Source organism: Canis lupus, chromosome 6 (genome assembly GCF_011100685.1).
Source record: "Canis lupus familiaris isolate Mischka breed German Shepherd chromosome 6, alternate assembly UU_Cfam_GSD_1.0, whole genome shotgun sequence".
NCBI classification, from domain to species: domain Eukaryota; kingdom Metazoa; phylum Chordata; class Mammalia; order Carnivora; family Canidae; genus Canis; species Canis lupus.
Genome location: NC_049227.1, coordinates 26116470 through 26128723, shown reverse-complemented (window position 1 = coordinate 26128723; position 12254 = coordinate 26116470). Strand labels below are relative to the sequence as shown.

At 42.0% G+C, this 12254-nt stretch overlaps 1 protein-coding gene across 3 annotated transcripts in view; it reads right to left on the bottom strand.

Annotated features, from left to right (window-relative positions):
* Positions 1–12254, bottom strand: part of TMC7 (transmembrane channel like 7) — a 62170-nt gene that overhangs the window by 27306 nt on the left and 22610 nt on the right. For all 3 annotated transcript variants that reach the window (XR_005360874.1, XM_038540236.1, XM_038540237.1), the window contains exons 5-8: positions 11671–11753; positions 6512–6657; positions 2944–3091; positions 1736–1909 (exon numbers count right to left, since the gene is read on the bottom strand). Coding sequence is in view for 2 of the 3 variants with exons in the window: in XM_038540236.1 (XP_038396164.1) it covers positions 1736–1909; positions 2944–3091; positions 6512–6657; positions 11671–11753 (551 nt within the window). In the remaining variant the exon portion in view is untranslated. The remainder of the gene's footprint in view (positions 1–1735; positions 1910–2943; positions 3092–6511; positions 6658–11670; positions 11754–12254) is intronic.

The window sequence follows — 12254 nt, the reverse complement described above, 5'->3', positions numbered from 1 at the left end:
CAGACTTTTGATTTTGGCTCAGGTCATGATCTCAGGATCGTGAGATGGAGCTCCATGTTGGACTACATGCTGAGCATGGAGTCTGCTTGGGATTCTCTCTCTCCCTCTCCCTCTGTCCCTGACACTCTCTCTCTCAAAAAAAAAAATTATTTTTATTTTTTTTTTCTTTTCCATTTTTTAAAATTGAAGTTCGATTTGCCAACATATAGTATAACACCAGTGCTCATCCCATCAAGTGCCCTTCTCAGTGCCCATTACCCATCCCCCTGCCTGCCTTCCCTTCCACTACCCTTTGTTCATTTCCCAGAGTTAGGAGTCTCTTATGTTTTGTCACCCTCTCTAATTTTTCCCACTCATTAAAAAAAAATTTTTTTTAGGGGATCCCTGGGTGGCCCAGCGGTTTAGCGCCTGCCTTCAGCCCAGGGCGTGATCTTGGAGTCCCGGGATCAAGTCCCACATCGGGCTCCCTACATGGAGCCTGCTTCTCCCTCTGCCTGTGTCTCTGCCCCTCTCTCTCTCTCTTGAATAAATAAATAAATAAAATCTTGAAAAAAATTTTAATAAAATAAATATAACATAAGCCATTTCCTTTCTTGGGTATTCAAATAGAGGAACCATGCTCAGTACCACAGGAAGAAAAACTAGCTCTATTGGATTAATTAAGGTCAAGTATTAAAAAAAAAAATCCACGTAGTCTGTATCAATGGGCAATTTAAAGTATTTTCAAGGCCATAGTAGTCATTGATTTGGACTAGCCACTCTCTCCTTCTTTCAGGGTAATGGACTATTTGGCCATATATATGGTCATATATAAAAACATGTATGGTTTTATACATATAAAAATATATATAAGTTTATATATATATAGGGCTCCCTGCATGGTGCCTGCTTCTCTCTCTGCCTATGTCTCTGCCTCTTTCTCTGTGTGTCTCTCATGAATAAATAAATAAAATCTTTAAAAAAAAAAAATTCTGGTCAAAGGGACGTGAGCAGACATTGCAAGTGCAAGCATCAGGTCCTGCCCTTGAAGGAAATGGTGTGCCTTCCCATCCCACTCACCTACTTCCCATTGGCTAGAATGTGGAGGTGTTGAACCATCTTGTACCATACAAAAGAGGGTGTAGCCTAAGGATGTCAGAGCCGCAAGATGGAAAGAACCTGGGTTCCCCAATGATTGATTTCATGAAGCAGAGCCACCAGACCAATATGGATTTTTAAAACCACTGCTATTTTAGGTAAACTGAGGCCCTAACTAGTAAGTAGTGGAATTGGGGATTAAATCTAAGCAGGCAAATCTGAATTTGAATATTGTGGATTCCAAGAGAAATTCCAAACACCCTTTTTGGATGCTGTTGTATTTTTATTAAAAGTAGAAACTGGAGGTGCTTGGGTGGCTCACAGTTGGTTAAGCAACTGCCTTAGGCTCAAATTATGATCTCAAGGTCCTGGGATTGAGCCCTGTGTTGGGATCCCTGCTCCATGGGGAGTCTGCTTCTCCCTCTCTCTGTTGTTCATGCTCTCTCACTCTCTCTCTCAAATAAATAAACAAAATCTTTAAAAAATAAACAAGTAGAAATTGGTCACCTCTGATTTTCAGTTCTCTGTCACAGCAGCCAGAAATCCTTATGTATAAAACAGAAATGATGATGGTCTCTACCTCAGAGGCTTGTAACGCACTTGGCATACCTAATGTCCAACCAGAGTAAAAGTTAAACTACTTTCACAGAGGACTCACTTTTTTCATGTGCTCTTGTGAGAATATTGTTGCTCTATAGATTGCATAAAAGCACGCCGCCAAAACAGCCAGAACGATACAGTTCAAAAACAGCCTCAAAGAGTAAATCCGTATCGTCTCTTCTGATGTCCTTTCTGCTATCTTTTGCCGTATTCTTTCTTCCTCCAGGTCTGCCTGAGGGCCAAAGAAAACTCATCCGTGAGCACGGGATGAAGGGATATTCAGGGGTGGAATCTGTGATCTTCGTCATACCCCATCCATCCATCTCTAACACCTTCCTGTTAAGAGAAGATACCTCTGCCCAGGTATCTTCCCAGACCAAGCCCAACTAGCTTTCACGTCTACTAGGGGTCTACATCAAGGTAGGGCCTCCTATCTAAGACCACAGGTAGGGGCACCTGTGGCTCGGTCTATTAAGGTCTCCCTTTGGTCAGGTCATGATCTCAGGGTCCTGGGCTGGGGCCCTCAGTCAGGCTCCCTGCTCAGCCAGGAGTCTACTTCTCCCTCTCTCTTTGCCCCTCCCAGAATTCGTGCTCTGCACACTCTCTCTCTCTCAAATAAACAAAATCTTAAAAAAAAAAAAAAGACTGCAGTGAGACTTTGCAATAAATGTGAAAAAAGAAGCATAACCTATTCATGGCATTACTTATAGGTAGTATGTGTCTCATTCCTTTTAAACAAATAATACATTGGGTTTGGTACCTTCCATCTCACTTTATTACGCTTTTGTTATGACTGTCCCCTCCTTTTCTTGGTGGGTTTGGTCAAGATCCTACTTCTTCCTCTTTCTCCCCTTACAACTCTGGAAATTCTCTTGCACTTTTTTCCCATTCTCTCCACTCCACCTTAGTTCTGTTTCTCCTGGTGTAAGTGATGCATGACAGGTTCTCATCAGGTGGAAAACTAACAGGATAAGGTGGTGGGGGAAGGAGGGAAGACATCATCTCCTCCCACCCACTCTTGTCCCTTCCAATCCCCAGTCCAATCCCCAATCCACCTCCCCTCCAACCCCAGTCCACCAGCTCTGGGGAGCTGTTCTACATGGAAAGTTCTTGAAAACGACACGGGAAACTTGCTAAGCACTGGTGACCGCCTGCCCCCAACCCCCTAGCTCCTCTGCAAGCTGCAATCCCCCCGCCCCACCCTGCTTTCCAAGGCACAACTTTGCTGGCAAGGAACCCGCCAAGAGAAAGCCCAGGAGCACTCACTCGGAGCTCATACCGCAGGCTGCTGTGCTTCAGATCTGCCATGCTGCGGTTGGTGATGCAGAAGTCCCAGCCAGCAAAGATCTTGTTGCAGTAACTCTGGAAGTGTTCCTCACTCCGGATCAGGTTGATTTTGAACCCTTCCACTGACCTGAACCCCAAAACACCATTACCCTTCTTATAAGAACAACAATGGAAATACAGGCCATTGGCTTTGTTTACAATAAAAAAGTTATGCCTGGCTGCCTTTTCCACTCATTTTGACAGGGACAAGTTTTGGACCATGCTATACATGCATGGCAGCTCACCAGGTAGCTCATTGTTGAAGATCATTTCCTTTCGTCTATTTGAGGGCTTCTCTCACAGCTGGAATAAAATCCAAACTCTTTAACACAGCCTAGAGATCCTGCACTATGCCATCTTTTCTCCCATGTGGCCATTCTGCTGTAACTACCATGGCTTTTCTTCCTTTCTTATATGCACAAACTTCTCTGGCCCCAGGACCTTTGCACTTACAGGACCCTCTACCCAGTCCTGGGACACTTCTTCCCCTGCATCTTCCCATGGCTGCTTCTTTCCCATCATTCAGGTTTTGGCTTAAATATCCCTTCCAAAAATACCTCATCACCCTCTCTAAAGGTGTGACCCCACTGCAGGTTAGTCTATTTTCTTCACAGCAATGCACCTAATCTATGATCATTATGTGTTTACTGCTTGTAGCCCCTTAACCTGACTTAATTTTAAATTCCTTGAGGGCAGGTACACTGGATGTGTTGCCACTTTTATATCTGGAGTGCCTGGACCGTAATATGACCACCATCCAACCTAGGGATAAATGAATGAATGACTTAAATAGTAAAATATCCAAATATTTAGTGAGCACATGTTCAGGTCAGATTCCTGTCTGTTTCACACTTCGTAATTTTAATTTATTCAAACGCTTTCCCGGAAAAAATACACCCTAGCATTTGATGATATGAAATCATACGCCACACACTGTGGAAATGAAATGGTATTTTTTAGGATTTGCTAGTACATTGTGAAGACCACAGAAGTGTAAGGAATTACAATGATCATTCTGCCAAAAGGTCACAGCCAAAAAATTTATATTAGAACCACCTGGAATGCTCTTCCAAAATGCAAACTCCCAGATGGTTTCAGACTCTGAGATTCTTAATTCAGTAGGTCTTACATGGGGCCCAGAAATACATTATTTTATAAAGCTCCATGGTGATTCTGAGGTCCTATCCCAGTTGATAACCTCTGATTTACACCAAAACTGTAGTTTACAGATGAGAAGTTTAGAGATACAGAGAAGGGAAAAATTATTTTCCCAGATCCAGAGTTACTGGCAGAAGCAGGGCTCATTTGATGATGATAATAATGATGATAATTTTAATTCAATAAATGTCTGGAAGGTGCCAGCCCAGTACCGAATTCTTTACCTACCTTGCTTCACTTAATCCTCCTAGTAACCCTTCCATTGTGCACATTTCACAGGTGAAGAAAATAAGGCTCACAGAGGAAAAGTGGTGTGAGAACCATGCATGGTCTCTGGACTCCAAAGTCCATATTCTTTGCCACTTACAGCACTTCCTCATCGAGGGATAGGCCTTTCCCCGTTACATTATATCCAGGCCTCCCTCCAGTCTTCCCCAGGAAGCAATTACAGCCCTGAAGTGAGGAGCCTGAGCAAGGTCTAGAGGTGGACTCACTATTTGACTAATAAAGCTGATTACTTCTGCAGGGCACCTTCCAAGGCCCTGTGACAGCCTCCAGCAATGTGTTCATTTGGTACTCTATTTTATTTTTTCAGAATTTATACAAGATATTTTTGTAATCTTCATCTTAAAGAAGGCCCCTCCAAATTGTCTAAACCACAAGCAGACACTGGATCTGTCCCTGTCATAATCATAGAGTGGCAAAGCCAGACCCCAATCAACTGACATTTCTTTACCAAGCATCTCTCTGCTTCCACAATGAGCCACTGCTTGTTTGCATCAATGTGCTGCCCATTTCACCAGGTGATGGACACACATCACTTAATTTTCATCTCACAGATACCAGCTCAGGGTACGAATGCCCAGCTGGGCTCTGGAGCTTTCTCTAAGGTGAAACTCTAGCCTCCATGGAGGGCAAACTCAATCCTTAACATCCCGGTCCCTTCTATGCCTGTGATAAGGAGCTTCGCAGCCTCGTGGCTTATTAACACCTATACTCTCAAATAGATGGTGAAGTAAGAGAGGTGCCCAACCATGACCCTGCCCGCCAGGCAACATGGTTGGGGTAGAGATAGCAAGCTGTCCATTAAAAACCTGTGGTTCTCCTTCTGTAGTATAATGTTAGTGCTAGGAAGTAATTGCTAGCCAGGAATACTTCCCAGCTTCCTTTGCAGTTAGCCATGTTCTGTGAATAAGCTGTAGCCAATGGAATGTGAGTGAGGTGCATCACTTCCACGCCTAGCCCATAGACACCTTCCATGTGATACTCCTCTGTGGTTGTTTCCCCTTCCAGCCCTTCCAACTACATGCTGTAGATGGTTGAACTTTGTAAACCTGAGATCCAGAATGACTGAGGAGTCTACCCCCCTAACCCGTGACCCTATTCAGAACTTCATACAAGAAAGATACACATCTTCTATTGTGTTTGTGCTGTCATCTTTTTAGAATAGTTGTTTGTTTAATTAATTAAAAGTGATAATAGTTAATTAATTAAAAGTGATGAATCAAGGATGCCTGGGGTCCCCACAAGGAGCCTGCTTCTCCCTCTGCCTATGTCTCTGCCCCTCTCTCTGTGTCTCTCATGAATAAATAAATAAAATCTTTTTTAAAAAGTGATGAATCACTGAATTCTACTCCTGAAACCAATATTGTACCATATATTAACTGACTAAAATTTGAATAAAAATTTTAAAAATGCAATTTTCATATTCCTCACTATTCCTTTCTTGGGAATTGGCATCTCCCACTAAACCACTCGCCTACCATGGAAATACAAAGTTTTCATATGATGACTTACTGGCTTTAGTTGAAGGGTTAGGGTTGGATACCTGGAAGAAGCAGAGCCAACAAGTCTCTTCAAAAGGATTTCTGAACCTGTGACCTTGGAAGCTGCCACCAGGAGAATCAGAGATGAAGGAGCCCTTGCTTTTGACTGTTTGGAAGATGTATACCTATATCCTTATCCTTCCTGTAATTTGGAGTGTCCTCCCTTACTTGGTTCTCTCAAATCCCCTTTACCCCAGTTAGTCACAGTTGGGTTTCTGCCACTTATAACCCAGTAGAGACCTGATTAGTATCCACATCAGATCAAAGATAAGGTTAATACAGCACTGGCAAATGCGTGCAATAATGATTGACTGAAGAACCCCGAGGTACTGCTTCAGCTCCCAAATCTTGCCTCTGTTTCTCCAGGTCTCCTCAGCCCACAACATATTCACATACCTTTCTTACTATAGCCCACTTTTGGACTCTGCTTACCTTTTGGGCAATGGCTCCCAAGGTCCATGGACCTCCAACCCCCAGCCATCAAGGGTAATTCAAAAAGAATACAATGACCTGATAAATTTTACCTTTTCACTATCCAAAGAAGGCTCAGGGCCAAGTAAGCAATTGTGCTTAACAAATAAGCCAGGGGCAGATCATATGTGAAGTTCTGAAATTTCACCCCATCAATGGTGTAATGTCCATAAAAGAGGCAGGTCTCCTCCAAGAAACCCTGAAACAAAGCCAAGGGCAATGAGGTCAGACTGGTGAGTTCACTGCAGGGAACCAGATCAGTCTCTGCCTTGAGGAACTCACATGCCAGTTCATCCCTGAATTTCTAGATACCAAAACAATCTCAGGGTCATAAGGAGTGCTCAGTTAGTGCTTGTGGAACAAAGCATCTATAAAACCTGAGCATTAAAAATACAGAGTTGTATGATCTGAAAATGAAATTAAGAAAACAGGGGCAACCCTGGTGGCTCAGCGGTTTAGCGCCGCCTTCGGCCCAGGGTCTGATCCTGGAGTCCCGGGATCGAGTCCCATGTCGGGCTCCCTGCATGGAGCCTGCTTCTCCCTCTGCCTGTGTCTCTGCCTCTCTCTCTCTCTCTCATGAATAAATAAATAAAATCTTTAAAAAAAAAAAAAAAAAGAAATTAAGAAAACAATTCCATATGGAAAACAGCAGAAAGGGTAACATACTTAGGAATGGATTTAACAAATGAAGTGTAAATCTTATATTCTTAAGACTATAAAATATCGTCTAAAAACTTGAAGATCTAAATAAATGGAAAACATTCTCTGTTCATGGATCAGGAGATCCATGGCAGTCTCCAAATTGATCTACAGATTCAACACATCCCTATCAGAATCCCCAGTGGCTTCTCTGTAGTACTTTACCAGCTAATCCTAAAATTAACATTGAATTGTGAGGGACCTAGAATAGTCTAAACAATCTTGAAAAAGAATAATAAAGTTGGGAGACTCACACATCTCAATTTCAAAACTTACTATAAAATAACAGTAGTCAGGAGACTGTGGTATTAACATAAGTACAGACACGTAGAAGGTTGTCAAGGTGCCACAGTCAGTTAAGCACCCAACTCTAGATTTTGGTTCAGGTCATGATCTTATGGTCATGAGATTGAGCCCCCACATCCAGCTCAGTGCAGAGTCTATTTGAGATTCTCTCTCCTGCCCCTCCCACTCATGCTCTTTCTCTCTCTCAGATAAATAAATCTTAAAAAAAAAAAAAAAAAAAAAGAAGAAGAAGAATAGACACGTAGATCAATGGAATAGAATTGAGGCAAAAAATGAAACTATACATCTATGGTCAGTGATTTTTGATAAAGGAAAGAATAGTTTTTTCAAGAAATGGTGCTGAGACAACTGGATTGTGCATGCAAAAAAGAGAGAGAGAGAGAGAGAGAGAAGGAAAGAGAAAGAAAAAAAGGAAGAAAAAGAAGTTGAACCCCTACTTTATCCCATATATAAAAATCAACTTTTGGATTAAAGACTTAAGTACAAGAGCTAAGACTAGAAAAGAGGACTAACAGAGAAAACAGAGGACTAAAGTCTTTGTGACCTTGAATCTGTCAATGAATTTTTAGATATGACACCAAAAGCCCAAGCAATCAAAGAAAAAATAAATACAGCTTCAACAAAATTAAAAACTTCTGTGCTTCAAAGGACACTATCAAGAAAGTGAAAAGATAAGGCACCTGGTTGGCTCAGCTGGTTAAGCACCCAACTCTTGAGTTTCAATCAGGTCATGATCTCAGGGTAAGGGATTGAGCCCTGCATCAGGCTCTGTGCTAAGTGTAGAGCTGGCTTGGGATTCTCTCCCTCTCCTTCAGCCCCTCCACTCCTCCCTGCCCCCGCTCAGGCAATAAATAAGTAAATAATAAATAAAATCTTTAAAAAGAAGTGAAAAGAGGGACGCCTGGGTGGCTCAGCAGTTGGATGCCTGCCTTCAGCACGGGGAGTGATCCTGGGGTGCCAGGATCGAGTCCCACGTCAGGTTCCCTGCACGGAGCCTGCTTCTCCCTCTGCCTGTGTCTCTGCCTCTCTATGTGTCTCTCCTGAATTAAAAACAAACAAACAAACAATAACAACAAAAACCCACAAAGAGATTCTACTTCACAAACTAGGTGGCTATCATCAAAAAGTCAGGTGAATACCAAATGTTGGTAAGAATGTGGAGACGCCATAATCCTCATACACTGCAGATGAGAATATAAAATGGTGCAGCCACTTTGGAAAAGTCTGGCAGTTCCTTAAAATGTTACATACAGGGTTACCATTTGACCTAGTGATTCCACTCCTAGATGTACGCCCCAAAGAATTAAAAGGATATGCACCCAACAAAAACTCACACATGAATGTTCAGGGCAGTATTATTCATAATACCTAAAAAGGTGTAAACAGAAATGCTGGGGGAGGGGGAGGGTGCTCAGTGGTTGACCCTCTGCTTTTAGCTCGGGTCATGATCCTGGGGTCCTGGGGTCCTGGGATCCAGGCCCCCAGCAGGCTCTCCACAGGGAGCCTGCTTCTCCCTCTGCCTATGTCTCTGCCTCTCTCTGTCTCTCTCATAAATAAATTTTTAAAAATTATGTGACTATCATAAATAAATTTTTAAAAATTATGTGACTATCATAAATTTTAAAAAATTAATTTTTAAAAATTTATTTATGAGAGAGACAGAGAGAGGCAGAGACATAGGCAGAGGGAGAAGCAGGCTCCATGCACCGGGAGCCCAACGTGGGACTTGATCCCGGGTCTCCAGGATCGCGCCCTGGGCCAAAGGCAGGCGCCAAACTGCTGCGCCACCCAGGGATCCCAATTTTTAAAAATTAAATCTTAAAAAAGAACAGGTGTAAACAACCCAAATGTCTATCGTGAATGGATAAACAAAATGCAGTATATCTGCACAATGGAACCTTTAAAAACTCACTAAGTGAAAGAAGACAGAGACAAAAGACCATATACCAGACCATGTATATAGATCATGGTTGCTCAGGGCAGGTTAGGAGGATTGGCAGGGGATACCTAAAGGGTACAATATTTCTTTTTGAGGTGATGAAATTATTCTAAGATTGACTGGAGTTACTTCCATTTTTCACTCTACAAATTCTGTATTTTTTATGATAATCATGTATTCTTATATTGAGTATTTAAGCAAATGTTTCATTAGAACAAAATGTAGAAACAGTAGACTCCACCGTTAATGCTCCTGAAAGCTGGACACACAGGCTATAAAAACTTGCCCAACTATGTGAAACCTGTTTTAAATTGCCCCAGGTTGGTATTAGGGCTGTCATCAATATCAACCTCAAAGTAATGTAACATTATAGGCTAAGATTATAGGGCAAAGATCCAGTGGGCCTAGAAAATAATCCTTCTGATTTGATCATGAGCTCAACTCTTTTCAGCAAAGACAAGCTAGTGTCTAAAGATATTAATTAATTAATGACAAAGACAGAGAGTACATGAGAGAGAGCACAAGCAGGGGGAGGGCAGAGGCAGAGAGAGTAGTATACTCCCCACTGATCAGGGAGCCTGATGTGGGGCTTGATCCCAGGGCCCCAGGATCATGACCTGAGCCAAAGACTGAGCCACCCAGGTGCCCCAGCAAGCCACTGTTTAATCTCTCTGGCCAAGTCTTCTCTCATAACATATAATTTAGGGAACATTTTTGACCAAATGCATCTAAGTGTCCTACAATTTTTCCTCTAAGGAAGGAGGTTATGGTGTGTGGAGAGCCACAAAGAAAAACTTCTTTTGTGGGATATCATCTACAGAAATGAGGCTAACAGCAGTTCTGGGAATCTGATCCCCTTTGCTTTCACTAATGACCTTGGGTTAGTCACTGAATTTCTTTCCTCCTCACATGTTCTATATAGCTTCCATTTCTTCTTTTGCATAGTGGGAATTTTATTTTATTTTATTTACTTTTTATTTATCTTATTTACTTATTTATTTATTTTTAAAGATTTTATTTATTCGTGAGAGACACAGAAAGGCTAACCCCATAGGTAGAGGGAGAAGCAGGCTTCCTGTGGGAAGCCCGAAGCAGGACTCGATCCCAGGACCCTGGGATCACAACTGGAGCCAAAGGCAGATGCTCAACCACTGAGCCACCCAGGTGCCCCTAAAGGAGTGGTTCCTAACCAGAGGCAATTCTGTTCCCCAGGAAATATCTGCAATGTCTGGAGACATTTTTGATTGTCACAACTATGGCTGCTACTGGCATCTAGAGGCCAGGGGGGCTGCTAAACTTCCTCCAGTGTACAGGACAGTCCCCACAATGAAGAAGTATTGGATCCCAAACATCAATAATGCTGAGGTTGAGAAATCCTGGTCTAGGAGGCAGAGATGGCCACTTTTCATAGCTACATCTTATTTCCTGAAAAAAAGTGGGATAAACAAACGGAAGCACACACCCAAAATTAATTTTTAGAAGAAAGAAGCTAAAAAACCTTTGGAATTACTGTAGGAAGGATAAGCTTAGTTCCAATTTGGAGCAAGGGCTCAAAACCTAGAGATAAACAGACTTTGAATTTCAAGTAATGTATAAGAATGTGTATAAATGTGGTGTGTGCACACACACACGGACACATGTATGCATGACTCATATCTTTGTGTGTGATTTCTGGGAGGAAGAGTCATGGCTTTCATCCAGGTGGTCTGGGACCCCAAAATGTAAGGTTTTGTAATGTTTGAGAAATTAAATAATTCTATCTGGGCTTATTTTCACTGAAACTTCTTTCTTTGGGAGAACTCAGTATTTGAGGCAAGTCAATATGAAGGTGGCAGGGACTAAGAAAAGGCCAGTGGGGGATCCCTGGGTGGCGCAGCGGTTTGGCGCCTGCCTTTGGCCCAGGGCGCGATCCTGGAGACCCGGGATCAAATCCCACATCGGGCTCCCAGTGCATGGAGCCTGCTTCTCCCTCTGCCTGTGTCTCTGCCTCTCTCTATCATAAATAAATAAAAATTTTTTAAAAAATCTTAAAAAAAAAAAAAAAGGCCAGTGGCTGAAAGCAATAAAATCTATTTCCTGCATATTTTAGCAGCAAGTGGGTGAACATTATCCTTGCTGTTGAAGTCACTGCAAAGCCTGTTTCTTTTTCTAGTTAGTACTTGGGTCAACTCTTGTGTCTGGCTCTAACTGCAGACATTCAGGAATCTGACCTTTAAATTACCCTATGTTCAGTCTATTGAGGGTACAAATACAGAATTAAATACTTACAGTGCCAGAGAGCAAGTCTATGACATAACTATAAAAGTAAATGAGTCCAGAGCTACTTATTGGATATACTGTGCATTGAACATCTGTAAAAAACAAAAAGAACATCAGTAGAAAACAGTTGTACAGTCTCTGTAACTTGTCTATCAACGTTTGTGTAAATATGCATGCACATGCATATACATTGAGAGATGTCACATCAAATTATGTATGGATGTGTTTGTGAATTTGTGGTTTTCTATTTGTCATGCAAACCACAATCCACCAAGTAAGGCAGGATTTTCTCCTCTCACTATCTTCCCTACACATCTATGGATATATGTCTTTTTCTATTCATTCTGTATGTGGGTCAACTTAACAGCATGTGTTTTCTGTTTGTATTGGTATGTTGTGGTTTCGGGTTCATGTTTGCACATGTTTTGGAATATGTGATTGATAAAACTGTGATTCCACTGTAAGCACATCCAATTTTTAAATTTAAAAAAAATTTGTTTTTATTTATTTATGATAGTCACACAGAGAGAGAGAGAGAGAGAGAGAGAGGCAGAGACACAGGCAGAGGGAGAAGCAGGCTCCATGCACCAGGG